Below are 16,755 nucleotides of genomic sequence, written 5' to 3' on the forward strand. Positions count from 1 at the left end.
TTAAATGCACGGATGCTCTATTCTTGTTTCTTTTTCCTTGGTTATTGAATCATCCACAATTGTGTTGCTGGGCTTTGTTGCTTTTCTGTGAAAAATGAGTCCATTATATTCTTCAGCAGCTCCACTGATGGTCCTAGGTGGGTTGAACAACTGCACTGATTAATGGCAACATGAATTTTGCACACACCCTCTACTGTCCTCAAATAGTAAGTACTACAGCCTGGAATCATTTACGTCATAACCCTTTCCTTCTGTTTCCAAATCTTTCTTCCTTTTCCTTACATTTATTTGATTTAATACTGACCACCCAGATCTAAAACCTTTCTCGTTTTCCCAGTTGTCTCTGCATTACAGAAAATCAATCTCCAGGCTATAAAAGTGGGTCAGCAGAGTCACAGCAAAGCCTCTTTACATTTGAGAGTATTACTTTGATAAATGAAGAAATGTCTGCATATGAATCTAATGTATTATCCTCTAATGATTCCATCCTAACTAGGAAAAACTGAGGCGGAGGTTCCGCTCACACTAAGAGCACACCAAGTGTCAGATTTCATTTGTTTTAACGCTGCCTGCCACAGACATCTTCACACTCCAGGAGACAGCTGACGAGTCGCATATAATCAATAGTTGGTGTCACATGGTGCCACAGTGGACTAGTACCTTCCTGTTTCCACAGGAACTTCAGAGGTTCCCTCCTGTCCTCAGGCAGTCCTGTTTGCTTGCATTATTGCAGATAACACTCTAGTGTTTTCTCCTGCAACTTGTTTTCCTGTGCAATTGTGCAAGCTAAATCCAGAACTTTAATTCTTCTCTGCGTATTTGTTATCTAGAGCTTAGCTGCTTAACATAAAAGTAACCAAATCTGTTTTTCTTTTGCAATCTGGATGTATTTGCAAGTTGATTGTGTTTGCAGCTTTCAGTCGGCATTAATCATGAATGCAGGCCTTTTTGGCAACCGCCTTCCCAAAGCACATGGACGCATCATGCAACCAGACTTTTCAAATCTCTCCATGGATTTCAGCACAACATAATATGACTTTGATGAAAATAAAACCAGACATGATGTTCTTTGTAATGGATTAACTTGTCTGTCATTCCGTGCAGACTTTAAATGAATCCACTGTCTGCCAAAACAACAGAAAAGCACATCAGAAATTCCTGGCAGGAATGTGAAATAAATGGGACTCAATGAGTGAAAGAGTCGAGACGACCAAGTCACAGGTTCTAGTCTTTAATATTTGATCAAGTTTAATCACAAGCCAGTGGTTTCTTTTTTATGATTTTGATTGATTTAAAATTAATGAGCTTGGATTGTGGCACAATGAGGATTATTTTTCTAAATATTTTTTCAAATGCAAATAAAGTATAGCTTGTTATTTCAAATGGACTATATTGCAGCTGCTTGTAAATAGTAAAAATAAAAGAAAACAGGACCATCACATCACAAAAGAATTATTTTGGACCTTAGATTTGCTTTAATTTTGGTAATTTTAATTTGAAATCAATTTGGTTTAATCAAAGACTGAATAACAAACCCCCCCCCCCCCCCCCCCCCCCCAAGCCTGTTGACAGATGCTAGTCTTAAGTTCACGGACCATTAACATGATGAAATGAACCAGAGGACAAAAAAAAACCAAAAGATATTTGAAAAGAGTAATAATCATAAAAATAGATTTTGATTAAATAATGTAAAAGATTGAGAATCAAATAAATTATAAATGGTCATAGCCTGAATTGCATTACATAATTGATGCACAGAGTCGTACATTATGCAGCAACTGTCAACATGTGAAATATGTTTGAAAAAATAATACAAGTGTGATTCTTGAACCACTTAATGGAAAAGAGAAAGGAGGGTAGCTGTGGGACGACGCTGGTGCCATGTCTGGACTCACACTGATCCTACAGCGTCGGTGTTTCTCCCTGTTCTCCTACAACCGGATGCAGCATTGACGTGTCAGAGGGAGTGTGGGGGTACCTTTGGGGGTCTCTGCTCCTTAAGGGGGGAGAACATTAGGATGTCAAATGTCACAGAGCGCATTACAAACGCCTCATAAAACTATTAGGGAGTGCAAAGGCGGGCTGCATTAAGTGCCGAGTAGTTTGGGCTTCTTGGATTGTTCAAGATTGTTTCATGAAAGTCGTAGTGATCCAAAGAAAGAATGGCTTTCATGCATCTGCAGCTATCAACTATCTTGTCAAACATTTGGGTTACATAATGAATGGAACTGCCAGGTGTAGTATAAATAATAACTCACTGCCTCATTTTACATTTTTTAAGATCCCCACAGTGCATTGCATGTGGGGGGGGTGGGTGGGCATGTGTTGCTATAAAGGAGGAAATTAAGTTTCATCAAGGGCTGCAATGCAATGTCGACATTACAAGTGCAAACACTCATCCGCCGAAGAACTCATATTGTTTTTAATATTTCTGTATTAAGAGCATCGTGCAGAGGCAGTCACCCATTTGTTTTGCTATACTGTCACTGAAATTGAATTTATTGAAAATTAAAATCACACATACACACACAGTGGAGAACTTACCTACTTTTTATTTAATCCACAAGCCAGGTTTCTAGCATAGTGGATCACAAAACAGCTCCAGGGCAAAGTTATACAACAAGCGAGAAAAAAAGGAAAAAGGTGGTCAAAAATCCTTTTGCTCCGAATCATTCCATGATAAAGGCGTGAACTGCATTGATTTCCTTAAAGCAGTTTCCCACCCTGGTCCTTGGGCAGACTGCATGTTTTCAATCCAACTTTGCCCAAACACTCCTGCCTTTGATGATGTCATTGTCAGGCTTCTGCAGAGCTTTTTGATGAATCAGGTGTGCATAAGCAGAGCAATGTGGAAAACATGCAGGACAGTGCAGGACAGGAGCCCAGAGGACCAGGAGTGGGAAACACTGCCCTAAGGCATGCAGTAAAGGAGGGCCCATTTGTTTATTTATTTCAATTTTTCTTTTTTTTTTTAATTCTCACACAACCCCTGCCCCCTATCCCCACCCACAGGCATGAATCACGGAGTAAAAACATTTTTGGTTGCCAAGTGAGGCTGTTTTGAATTCTGCTGTAGTAGCTTGTGCTCATGGACTTTTATTTCAATCATGTGTGGGTCAAGTACCATCAGCGTAAAATGAAACAGGAGGTAGTTTTAGATTTTGTTTTGTAACATTCTTAAGGGATAATAAAAAAATGACTTAAGGTTAAATGTGGCAAGGGAGACGGGATACAGGGAATACTCAGAGACATCATGTGTTCTGTTGCTTGTGGTTGGTTTTGTTTAATTACAGTTTTGCTCCCTAATGTCTCGTTGCTCTGCCCACAAACTGTAGGGATGTTTGTTCTTGGGTGGCCAGCGTGACCAACATGGCTGTTACAGCACAGTTTGCCTGTGGCAGCCTCCATGTGGTCCCTCCTGCTTTTCCAATTCAAAGATTTGGAGACTGAAGATGCAACAGGCGGACTCACTTCTGGTGACAAAAGGTCACATTTGCAGAGCTGAATTTCCGGGTTGATTTCCTGGATGAATTACGCCCTCGCTAGCTGCTAACTCTGAAATACTTACTGGATGAGAGAAATCTACTATATATATATATATATATATATATATATATATATATATATATATATATATAAGCATATATTTAAGTTTGTTCAGGAAAAGCTATGCTGTGAAATCATTCCAAGGTTCCTGTAAGGATCCTGTGGGCTGGAGCTGATGAGGTGTTGGACGGCCAAAGAGGGAGAAAATGTGGGGATGCTGGAAGTCCTGGTGATGTGGTCGGAGAACAAAGCTGCTCTCATCATCAAAGGTGGAAGACAGTTGCAGAGCCTGATGATGGCGTCCTTCACCCGCTGAAGTTCAGCCCCAGACATCCCAGCTGTCTAACCAAATACAGGAAACCCATCACCAGGTGAAATCTTTTACCACTGATGCTGCAAACTCTGCACCAAGAGCCGTCCCTGGATGTGGGCCTATAGCTGCAGCCCGACAAAAACTCACTGGCAGCATCACCGTGTTAGGTGGGAAGGATAAAGCACCCAGGCGCAGAGAGGAGAGGAGGCAGGAGTTCCAGGAACAAGGGCTTTTAATAACATAAACCAAAAACCACTGCTGAGCAGGCGGGGCAAAAAACTTGAAACACTAGAATCTCTAGAAACAGCAAACTTGAAAACTCGTAATACTCACAAAGGGAAACAGCAAAACTACAAACTATGGACCAGCACAGGACGAAGGGAAAGACAAGACTTAAATACATACAAGGCAACAAGACACAGGTGGAAACACTCAGGACTGATGGGGAAAGGTGAAACTTGAAACAACAACAAAACAGGAAATAAAGGAACAAACACAAAGAAACTGAAACCGTTACACACCAAGGCCTTTGAGGAGCCAAAGAGGAGAGAACTGCCCTGTGGGACCAAAAGTCGTTTACACAGTCTGCATTTTATGCAATGTTTTGCACATTTAGTGACAAAGATACAGACATTTTATTGTAAATAGTGTAATATTTTTTTAATGGTCATGACACTTTTATGACATGGAGTCAATTGTAAACTACTGATAGATATAGAAAACTCTATGTTTTCTGGAAAAAGGGGCAATTCCTTTATAGGACATTCTCTGACCCTCTGTATATTCTAAACTAGCAAAAACGTCCAGGCAGACATTTTCAGGCTGAGGTGTTTAAGGGTTCATCCTAAGAAAGGACAAAGGTGGAATGAGAAAGAGCCCAGCTTTTTCAGACCAGGAGGCCGTCTGTATAGAATGTGTTCTTCAGAACAAGCTCAAAGTACAAATGAAGGAATGAGTTTGTTCCAACTACAGAAAAGTGAATATTACTTTATCCTAACTTTATTTTATTTTAATTATGGTTTTAATGTAAATGCAACATTAAATGGGAGTGAAATAGTATTTGGCTGCTAACAATTCTGCAAATTATTCTATTTAAAATGAGGAAAGTTTGCTAATGTTCATCATAGATACACTTCAACTGTGAGAGACAGAACAAAAGAAATTGTCATGGTTTGAGTTTGTTTTGTCTTGGTTTTTGTTTTATTTCTTGTTCTGTCATGTTTGGTTCTGTTTCCTGTTTTATTTTGAAAGGTGTTCTGTGTTTTCATGTTCCTGAGTTTTACTTCCTTGTCCCTATCTGTCCTGATCATGTTCACCTGTGTCTTGTCTGCCCTGTTTGTATATAAGTCTTGTCTCTGCCTTCCTCTTGTGCTGGTCCATTAACGTCTTCATGTGTCTTCGTCCCTTCATGCCATGTTCCATGTTCCATGTTCCTCGCCACGCCACGCCACGCCACGCCACGCCACAGTAAGCTTTGTTTTGTTTTGATTCCTGTTCTGCAGCGCCTTTTGTTTGTTTAATAAACCCTCTAGCCTTGGAACCGTTTGCCTCCCGCCTCTGCGTCTGGGTCCTACCTGCTCTCGAGCCCCCCTCACTGTGACAGAAATAATCTAAAAAAATCACATTGTATGATTTTTGGAATATCATGCATGATCAAATCTCAGCTCAGAACTACATGGGGGACATGGTCAATGACCTGGAGAAAGCTGGGACCACAATAGCAATGGTTACCATTAGTAACACACGGCTTTGTCATGAACTCAAACCGTGCAGAGCTCCAAAGGTTCTCCTGCTTAAACCAGCACATATCCAGTATCGTCTAAAGTTTTCCAGAAACCATCTGGATGATCCTGAAGAGGACTGGGAGAACGTCAAGTGATCAGATGACATCCACATAGAACGTTTTGTACCAACAGCACTGTGAAGCATGAGAGTGAAAATATCATGGTTTGGTGCTACTCTTGTGCAAAGGTGACAGGATGACTGATCGGTATGAAGGAGAGTGTGAATAGGGCCGTGTATGCTGGGCTAAAACCCTTCTCTTATCAGAAAACATGGCTCGATCTTCCTGCATGACAATGAGCCCAAACACACAAATGTCTACAAAAAATAAAATCTAGATTCTAGAGTAGTCTCTGGATCCAACAGAGAATCAGTGGAGGAACGTCTGTGTTGCCCAAGAACATCACAGATCTTCACAGGATCTGCATGAAGAATAGACCACAATGGCAGCTGCAATATAAACCTGATGAAGACCTGCAGGAAACCTTTGACAACCAGGGTTACATTTACAAAGTATTCAGGGGAATTTTTGTTATTGATCAAATACTCATTTTCTGCACTACTGTGCAAATAAATTCTGTAAAAATCAAACAATATGGTTTCCTGGGTTCTTTATTTACATTCTGTTTCTCACACTTGTGGTCAACATTAGAGACCTCTCTCGTATTTTTAAATAGGACAACTTAAAGAAATTGGTGACATTGGTGACATCACAAAACATTTAGCAGGTGTCTGCACTTCAGATACTATCTTAGCACCGTGACGAACACGTTTAAATACCTTTCTAGAAACCGTTCTGTCCTGTGTCTGTATTTGGTGCTAGTGGTTGTTGCTGATCTGTGCTCTTGCTAAAACTTACACTAAACAGCTCTGCTACAAATATCAGGATAAAAAACGTGGGATTTTATACCCGATCTGATTATATTGACCCTTTTAGACTCCTACCATCAGCAAGGAGTGGTGGGATGCAGACTTGCATAATGGAGACCAAATTGTTCTCTGGAGATCAGCACTGAGGAATTGGGACACCCAACAGGTTTGTACCCAGTGTTGACATTGTGGAACTGAGTTCATAAGTAGTTTTGGAGCAAGGGCTATGAATAAGAGTTTCCCCCTGCTGACACTTATGACAGTCCATTTGGATTTCTTTTCTTTTCCAGACTGAGGGCCAACAACAGGAACGTCTTTAACATCTTCACAGTAGTGTTCGTTCCTTGGCACTATGTCTAAGCTCTTGGTTCTCCGTTGGGGATCAATGGATTGTTTTTAAATTAAAACAGGCTTAACTCATTAAACTGAATGCTGTAAATCAGAAATCTACCAAGATTCCCACTTACACGATGACGCTCATTCCTGCAAACTATCTTCAGATCAAGAGCATTTGATTAGCAGCACCTGAAGAGGAGTTCTAATCGAAGCCCTGTGTTACCTCATGTTTCACAAACTGTCTCTGTAGTTTGGTATAACCTTTGTTTAAGAAAGGATGAAAGAGATGATTTCATGGAATAAAATGTTACATTTGGTAAAAATAAAAGACCAAAACAAACACTTTCAGTAAAAAATTGTCCTGAGGCTCCATCTTTAAAGCCTGATGAACTTACCTTCCAGTTCACTTTTTTTAATCCAAGTGTAAAAACAATCCTTAAAATTATTTAATTTAGATTTGTGTTGAACCCAAAGCAAAAAGGAATATATATAAAAATATCAGACACTTTCGACACCAACGCCCTGTGAAATAAAGTATGAAAAGTAGATTTATTGGGGATTGAATCGTTTTATTATAATCCAAAATTCCTGTTATGCAATCTGCAGCCCATGGAAAGAGGATTTACAGTAAGTACCCGTGCAGGCTTGTGTTTGTTTGAACTACTGCATAATGTCTACCACTAATATATGGAGCCTCCATACACATAATGGTTTGAACATGTTGTCAAAGCTGTATTATCTCCAAACCCTCATTACATTCATTACACAAGAATCTCTTCAGCTTTTTTGCTTTTTTTTGGTCATTAAAAGGAAAAATGATGCAAATGTCCAATCAACTGTGCAAACTCTAAAGGTTTCTTTCATTTAGCAAAATAGTAAAACCAAATATGGGGACCCGGAAATGTATTAAAATAGCAAGACTGTGTAAAAGTCTTGCTTTAAGCTCTTCAGATGTCTTGCAGTGATGCAGGTATGAGAGCCAAAAAAACGACAACAGTGGAGGGAGCAGTTGTAATTTCAAAGGATGGTGTCATTCTGGACATGCTACTTTTTATTCACCATGCCGAAATGTTTGTTGTGGGTTTTCTTGCTAATGAGAAAGTTGGGCTGCAGTGCTACATGGAATATAATTATTTTTGTTATAATAAAAAATAATCAACGTAAAACCTTGTTGGAGATTACTTCAGGTTTTAAACGGTGCACCTGTCGAACAATAGTCCAAATCTCCAGCCATTTTTAGGTGATCCACCCATTTTCTAAGACCTTTTTAGCTTCCTACAGTTTAGGATCGCATGGGGGCTTGAGCCAGATCAAGCTTTCATTGTCAAGAGGCAGGGGACCCTTTTAAAAGGTTGTAACTCCAGAGAAACTAACAAGACAAACTCACTCCTGCAGACCATTTAAATCCTATATAAACCTCAAATACAGAGAAAGTCTGGGAGCTAGGAAAAAGCCCCAAAAGCATCAAATGCACCGGTCTTAGCCAGCATGAGAATCTCAGGAACCTCCCCGCTGTGTTTTGAGTGTGTCTCTATGCTATAATTCATGCCGTACATCTAAATTTCCCCCTTTGGGGATTATTGAGGTAATGTTCAATTAAATATCACCTATTGTTCAATGGAGACATACCTCTTTATTAGGGGTCAGTGTCTTTAGTCCCTTGTACAAACATTTTAGACTCAACCTCATTAATCAAGGAGTTCCTGGTGTTCTGAAAAAGATAAAGAACAAAACTTAAAAGAATTGGTGAGTTTGTGTAATGATGAATCACACTTGATCTGCAGGAGAACAATCAGGTTTGGTGTTATTGTCATCCAATGTGGTGTTTTGCTGTGTGCAGCCTGGAGAACGGTGGAGACGGTGCCCATAAGGCTTTGAAAAGGTAGGCATTTTGGAGAGGAAGCAGATGGCCCACATTAAAAGCAAAGGGCCCTTGTGACTGTCCTCAATGGCCCTGTAGAGAACTTGGTAATTAAATGAAAAATTTAATCAAATCTCTTAAATTAAATGTCCAGCTGGATAGTTCTGCATGAACACCACCGACTATGCGTTTACCTGGGGGAGTATCACCAGAAGATGCATAATTCTCCAATCTGCACACACTTACACAAGATGATGGTCTATTCCAGATGATGATTACTGCTGAAGTATTCCATTCACAATTCAGCCAGCAGGAGGCAAAGGGGCATCATGTGCAGCCACAGAGGGGTCATTTTAATAATGGGAGCTGGGAGAAAGCAACAAATGACAGGATGGGGGGAGCACAAAAATACTACTGGATTTAAATACCCACTCCAATAAAGAACATGTTTTGGTTTTTCTTTTTGGTAATTTTTCGGATGATGGAGGACATATATATGATGGAAATTTATCTTAAAATTGTGTTTCTGAGTAATTCTTTATTTAAATCATTGTGAATCAAAGGCAAATAAAAAAAGCTTGTAGCAGTGACGTCGGCAGAACAATCAGCGGTCCACAAGCCCCCTGCTCCAGTAGCAGTTTTAGGCATGGGCTAAACGGGCGATTGCCTGGGGCGCAAATTTAAAGGGGGCAGCAGCTCATGGCTTGGAAACAAAAAGAAACAAAAATCTGCTCCACTGTTGGTTTTCTATTATCAGTTATATATTAGAGTTTGAAACGGCTTGAAACCTGCGAATAGGCGCCCCTGCAGCTGCACGCTCTCCGGTATTAAAGAAGGAGCCACAAATATGTGTGAAGGAAAACGGGAGGGGTTTAATGCTCAGGCTGCGAGGTGAAACAGCGCATAGAGCGTAGCCTCGATTGCACAATACCTGGATCTTCAAGGGCCTTTAGATGACCCAGCTCATGCTAATAATGTCATTCTTTATGAGGTATTGTAGACATTTTTATGACGTGTCTTTATTTTCCATAATAATGTATTTTTTACGTCTGCCTGTCGTTTCGTTGGTCTCATAACCTATTTGACATAAAGACAGCAAGTAATGCATGAAAACGGCTGCACTTTCTGAGATCATGAATAAACTATAGATCATTTGTGTAAGAAAGAATTAAGGTTTTTGGAGTATTTCTACTGTTGGTGTTGCACAAAATTAGGAAATTAATCGAAGTGATGAGTTTTATGGTTTCGTTTTTTATGTTTTAGAAGACATAAAAATGATATTCACAATAACAGGTTTTTAACCAAATCGAATCTAACTGATATGTTTCACACCAAGCAGAAATGAACATATTGCTAAAATGATGCAGGATGACCCCCCTATAATACAAGTTTATAAAGTTCATGCATTTTTTGTGTAAAATGCCAAATAAAAATAGGGAACAAGAGGATGTCGTCCAATTGTGTGCGTGCGGGGGGTTAGGGTAGAACCGCCACGGCCCTGCTCCTCTCCGTTATTCGTTTCCCTGGACTGAGCTGGCACCTGGCTCCAAACTGTACGTCTGGATAGCTTCATTATTGCTCGCTTCTTTAATCTGACACTTTATTAACATTTCAATGGGATTTAGTTTTTCAATGCTTAACAAAGCGTTTGGATTCTTGACTTGATGCTGTCTAAAAGTGGACCAGAATGACGGTTATTGGAGTTATTTTTATGCTAGCCACGTATTTAAAAAGGGGGCCCCGTGTTGTTGTTCCCCAAACTGCTGAGTCCGCCCCTGACAGCACCTTTACGGCAGCATGCAGGTCCATTCCGTTCCGTGTCATTTTGCATTGAGCCCGTGCTGGCCCCGCCCCGCCCCGCTGGCCCCGCCCCAGCTCCCTGTGACGCGCAGCTTGTCCGGTAGGACGGGACCAGCAGTCGCCACACAGCCCCGCGTGCCTGACCGCAAGACTACTTCCTGGATCAAAGCACGGGACGTTTCCAGCACCAACCTCCGTGATAATGACTTCATAATGACCACGTGCGATCAATAACAATATTGACCCCCCCCCCTCCTGTAGTTAATGACAGCGATTGATCGCCGATCGCCCCTCCGGACTTGGGGAATGTGGCTTCCCGGACGCCCGCAGCAGCAGCAGCCGCGCAGGAGTCGGAGCTCAGCTCCCGCAGCGCCGCGTTAACGTGTTCGTTCCTGGAAGCAGACAGCGGCGTCCCCGCAGCCATGAGGCGCGGAACCGGGTCCTTCTGACCGAACCCCGTGACCGCCGCGGCGCTCCCCCCGATGCTCTGCCTGCGTGTCAACTTCGTCCCGGCTGCGGCGCCGAGGCTGTGATTCTTTTCATTATCAACCAGAGGAGGAGGAAGCAGGACGCGGCGCTCGAACTTCTCTCTGCTTGTGATTTTTCCGCCTCCTGTCTCTCGATGAGCAGGCTAACATGCGGAGAACCCGGGAACCGAGTTACTGGTGGATTTTATCCCTCTTCTGTGTAACGGTGCCGTGCCAGCCCGGTGAGTACTGAGTGTCGGCTGTCATTCCCGTGGCCCAGCGGTGTTCCCTATTGTTATTGGAAAGGGGTAACAGAACATGGAACAGGGGGAGTTTTTGCTCGACGAAGGGGCAGATTTCCCTGGAGGTAACGCGGCGGATGCCGGGCCGGTTTTCCCGCGTAGCCTCCGTGATTTGCCTGCATGTTATCGATGAAGCAGTTGGACGGGGGCGCGAACTGTCCCCGCGGCCACGTCACGCGCACGGTTCAACCAGCACTACTGGTCACGCGGCGTTTTGACCCCTCCATCACCGCCATTGACGCACTAACGGGACCGTTAAACGGCGGAACATTCCGCTTGTTCGCTCGTTTCTACCACTTTGAAACAACTGGCCGTGTCCTCCAGGAATTAGCCGGGTCCCCAGACCCGTTCACACTAGTTCTGTGCCAGTCTAGCTGAGCATCCAAGTTGGGAAGCCGGGATTAGTGTGGCCCGGTCCGGTTCAGCTGGTTGTATAATTGAATATCCGGCGGAGTGGGAGACCGGGCCGGTAGTTGGTGCGGGATGAGGGGAGCTTAATGCCTCTGGTGACACAGCTGATCACCAGAAAAACCAGAAGGTTACATGATGATCATTAGGAGTATTTCTGTTTAAAAAGCCCCCCCCTCCCCCTCCCCCTCCCCCCATGACCTGGTCTTTTTACATGTCAGATGATTTAAGATGGTGTCAGAATAAAGCACCTGTAACTTGTGGTGATTAATTTAGTCCAGCTCTTCCAATCATATAAAGTATAATATTGGGGTCAAAGGTTGATATAAGAAGTCTATAGTCGAAACGTGTAGCTGTGAGAAGCAGCTGTATTTCTGGCTCTCATTTTTTTAAATGCCACGCTGCATGATTGTCTAATACTTTAATAAATGAAGTTCAATAATTTATAATTGGCATAATCATCAATAAAGGGAAATGAAATTGGAATAAGCCAAATTAACACAAGAGATGACATCAAGACATATTTTTCTGTGTATTACAGAAAAGGAATAAAAAAGAGAAAAAGCACAAAACACGTATTATAAATGACATCTGTGCTGATATAAGATTAAAATTTAGTACAGATATAAAGTAGTGGGAAAAAGCCAAACCAAATGACTCCATGCTGGTTTAGAAATGCACTTTTAACTCATTTGGAATGCATTTTTCTTTGACTACATCCAACTTTAAGCTTTTATTTTATGTTGCCTTTTAAGAAGTCTAAATCCTCTTTCCTAAACGTAGTTCTAAAATGTCTTTAGGAAGCTCGTCGTCTTGAATGACATTTACCTTTGGAACATAACCCCTGAACAATGCTTTCCTTGTCTGTTCCGCTGTTAGATTTTGGCTCAGCACTTGATTTCCAGGTTGAAGCTTTGCAGATGCGTCCTTCCTGAAGACATAATTCCTACCCAAATCTTTCAAAGAATCCCCGCCAGCTATTTCGATTTGCCTCTTTCTTTTACTCCATTACTTATCAATCTCCCATCCCTGGCTGCAGATCTCACAGTTAAGAAACCTTTATTCCCTCGTCTCCCAGAAAGCAGGAAAACGCTCTTGAGATGCTGCATATTTCAATGATCCATTTCCAAATCCTTGGATGGAGAAAGCTCCCATGGTCATCCAGTCATTGGAAGAACTTTTTTTTGACGAATTCCAATCTGGCTTCATGAAAATGAATTTGCTAACAGTGATTGACAACATCTTTCTGTGTGCAGATAAAAACGCTGCCGTTTTTATTCCTGATTTGTTAGCAGCTGCTGACACCATTGATCATATCTTTCTAATTGAAAGTGTCAAACTGATTTGGACATTCTTGGTTTGTTTTTAGTTCATTTTCTTTATAGCTCTGATGTATGGAATGTCTATCATTTAAGCAGTAGAACTTCTGTATTCTTCTGTCAAAAAACTGGATTTTTAGACTCGTATGTTAAGCTTTTGCAGACCCGTTGTTTTAGGGGAACAGTCTTGTTTTGCCATCTTTCTTGTTTCCATCTCTATTTAAACATGAATGAAGCAGAGTATCTTTATTGTGGTTCCCACTAACCCCAGTCGTGTCTCTTTGGGCACATTTACCCTGGCAGCTCTGATTTAATTGCCTGTCTGCGAGCCTTTGGCAGGGCAAAGGCTCACCTGAACCGATGTGGTTTAATCAGCAGGACACTAGTCTGCTCGAGAATGTGCATTTTGAACTTTAGGAGAGCCGGTCTACAGTGCAGGTTTAAAAAGAGCAAATCATGACCAAATTAAAAAAGAGTTTAAGAAAAAAGTTTATTTTGTAGAAATAGTTGGTACTCAATTAAAAACCCCATATGTTTCTGATTTCAATGTTGTACAACTTTTTATTTTTTTGCCCAAAAGATGGGTTTCTGTGTATGTAACAGGTTTCCTTCATCAAGGATTCAGTCTTTAAGAATAAAGCATCTTCTCTTTTGTGTCAAATCAAGGTCCTCGTGACTCACTGACGATGCATCCGTGGAAGGCCACCGCTTATTTAATAAAACAATGTGGATTTATTGTTAAAGGGCCTATAGCATGAAAACCCATTTGTTGAGTTAGGCAGGGCAGTACACTATGATGAGCAAGAATTATTACACTTGAAGTTTATTTCATTAAGTTTACAGTGAGGTATAATTGAGTATAAGTATGGCAAGTCTACTGTAGAGCATGTATGTGTAGTGTACTAACTGAATACTTCTTCAGACTAAATTGAAACATTTTAAATCTATGAAATATAGATTGTGCATAAAAACTAAACTTAAAGAATACTTCTAATTATACTTGTAGTACACTTAGACTACTTTTTGCAAAATCATTATTGATGAAAGACTTTCTGTGGTTTAAAAATAAGTCAGATTTTTGTTGAAGACAGTTTTCCACTGCTGGCAAACGTCTGCTTCACCAAACTATAGTTAGGATGTGACATTGATAAGAGGAATAAGATAACTTGGAAGGCATAATTATTTGAAAAAAAAATCTTTTACCTTTTTTTAAGTTTCCACAAACTGTTTACTTGGTGACATTTGTTTTCTCACTCGTGAGAACAATGTCCTGCTAAAGGTGACTGATCAGTAATCCTCAGTAGAAAACGTGAGTCTTGTCATCCAGCCTACCTGCTGTGTTTGGATTCTGGATGATCTATTGACCCTCTGGCTCTGTTGAGTCTCTATAGCCATAATGATGTAACCCACTGGAAGGGTTCCTGTCTGAGTCACCCCCATTACCACACTGCAAAATCCCCCCAGTGCCATGTGTGTACATCCTTGTCTTTGCATCGCAGCTTTATTTGTTGGCAGATTTACAAGCCCATAAGAGTGGGCTTTTCTCTGGAGGTTTGTTGCCCCAAAGCCCTGACACGAAGGCGATACACTTTAGCTAACCGAGCGGCTAGAAGGCTTTTGGTAAACCCTTCCAACAAGCTGCTTTGTCTGAGAGGAATCTTTGAGTGAAATGCCAGCAAGAAAAAGTAAATTCTAAATGTGAGAAATCTTATATAAATGATCTATTTCATTCATTTGAATTCCTTGGTTTTTGGAAACTGTAAACATTGTTTTTGCCTTTGCTTTTTTAAAGACTCGTTAAGTTTAGTCTTTTTTTATACACTGTCTCCATGGATGCTCTTGTGTTTTCAGTAAATGAGTTAACTGTGTAACCAGTTCAGTTTGCATCAAAATCATATAATTATGGCTGTGGTATGGTACAATAAACTATTACCCTACAATATAGTTAGATTTCCAATCAGTGTTAATCCAAGAAACTTTAGAGACCAACACCAATCATCTTCTGATCTACTCTAAAAGCATTCCTAGTAGTCTTTTAAATTATGAGCAGCCGTTTTTAGCCAAAAGCAAAAAGCCTGTGTTGTTTTCTAGGACATAGCTTCTCAGAGTGGCAGGAGTTCATCACGTTGTGAGCCGGACTGTTGCCGTGGAATTAGCCCCCCGCCCCCCGCCACCTGCGTTACATTACCGGTGCAACAAAAATGAGTAATATTGGAGCGATCCAGCCAAACAGTTTAGTCAGACCCCAGCTCAGACGAGGAAAACAAAGACTCACACGGATCTATCTGCAAGTGGATGCATCAGTTTCTACAAAACAAATCAGCTCTTTCTCAAAGTGTATTTTTTAGGTCTTTTCCTGATGTACGATTTGAATAAAGAAATACTTAGAAATGGAAAGCTTATTTTACTAGTTAAATGTTTATTTCAGTGTTTAATCTAGGAATTTGATAATGTTCAGCTGCAGGATAATAGATGAGAATATGATAGTGCTAAAGCATTTTATACATTTAATTAATGAGACTTGATGCTCTCCTGTGCCGGTGGGTCACATGGACCCGACCAGTTCTGGCAACGCGATCCGCCCCATCGAGGTTCTCTATTTTCTTTGGATGACTGGTTTGATGTGTAGAGTATTCACTAAAAAATCTCCAAAGTAATCATTGTTTTTAAAATAGCCTCTCTAGCATATGTTTGGTCTCAGACTTAGATGGGCTCAGTGAGGTGTTGTGTGTGTCTGTGTGTGTCTTTGTGTTGTCTTGCCACCAGCTGCCTGTGCCACCTTACTAAATGGTTCAATGGGGAAACATTGGAACTTTAATCACTTTTCACTGCTGTGCACATAATATGCTGTTTACCCTTTTTTACTAGTGGTGCTAATTTTTCCTTTACTGCCTTCATAGTTATTGATTAGCTGAACAGTTTTTCAAATGAAAGTGGGACATTTAATATGACAATATACCAGTTTTGATTTCTGTCCCCTTTGAACAGCAGTGGCTGAACGGTAACTGGGTTGGCACACAGTTTACGAGGCATTATGGCGGCTAAGCGGTGATCACCGTTGTGGTTTGGAAAAAGCACATCAGCTTTTTTACCTGAATTCAATTAGCAGTGAAAAAACATGCTACGTTTGGCTGACACCGCTTGTGAAAAGAGACACTTATCTCACAGCTTTTTTTAGAATATGTAGCTGCAGAAAGAATTTAGTCCTATGTATTCTAATTTAATTTGTTGATTAAAATTGTGCTAATGTTTAAAAAAAAAAAACTAAAATGTACACAGAAACAGACTGTAACTGATGTTCTACTTTTTACCTCTTGCATATTCAAAGAGCGTCTGGAGCCTTATTGGGTTAGGGGCAGCAGGGACAGAGTGGGAAACGGTACCTTCACAAACACACGGACGGAGTGGGAAACGGTACCTTCACAAACACACGGACGGAGTGGGAAACGGTACCTTCACAAACACACGGACAGAGTGGGAAACGGTACCTTCACAAACACACGGACAGAGTGGGAAACGGTACCTTCACAAACACACGGACAGAGTGGGAAACAGTACCTTCACAAACACACGGACAGAGTGGGGAAACAGTACCTTCACAAACACACGGACAGAGTGGGAAACGGTACCTTCACAAACACACGGACAGAGTGGGAAACGGTACCTTCACAAACACACGGACAGAGTGGGAAACGGTACCTTCACAAGGATAACCATTTTAAACATGTCAGTATGGTCTCCAGTAGAGAAG

The 16,755-nt window shown here is 41.2% G+C and overlaps 1 protein-coding gene and 1 long non-coding RNA gene across 3 annotated transcripts in view; both read left to right on the forward strand.

The window, feature by feature from the left end:
* The first annotated feature begins 4,907 nt into the window (after positions 1-4,907).
* Positions 4,908-7,919, forward strand: LOC144992270 (uncharacterized). Its single transcript, XR_013656146.1, has 3 exons — positions 4,908-5,326; positions 6,579-6,677; positions 6,802-7,919. It is a non-coding gene; the product is annotated as an uncharacterized LOC144992270 (long non-coding RNA).
* A 2,657-nt stretch (positions 7,920-10,576) lies between these two features.
* ca16b (carbonic anhydrase XVI b) overlaps positions 10,577-16,755 on the forward strand; it is a 164,465-nt gene continuing 158,286 nt past the window's right edge. The window contains exon 1 of one of the 2 annotated variants that reach the window (XM_078946752.1): positions 10,577-11,217. In XM_078946752.1, coding sequence (XP_078802878.1) covers positions 11,145-11,217 — 73 coding nt within the window. In that variant the 5' untranslated portion in view covers positions 10,577-11,144. The remainder of the gene's footprint in view (positions 11,218-16,755) is intronic. The other variant, XM_078946751.1, reaches the window with a different exon arrangement.

This window comes from Oryzias latipes, chromosome 5, assembly GCF_053564925.1.
Source record: "Oryzias latipes strain Hd-rR chromosome 5, Olatipes_Hd-rR_3.1".
Lineage (NCBI taxonomy): Eukaryota > Metazoa > Chordata > Actinopteri > Beloniformes > Adrianichthyidae > Oryzias > Oryzias latipes.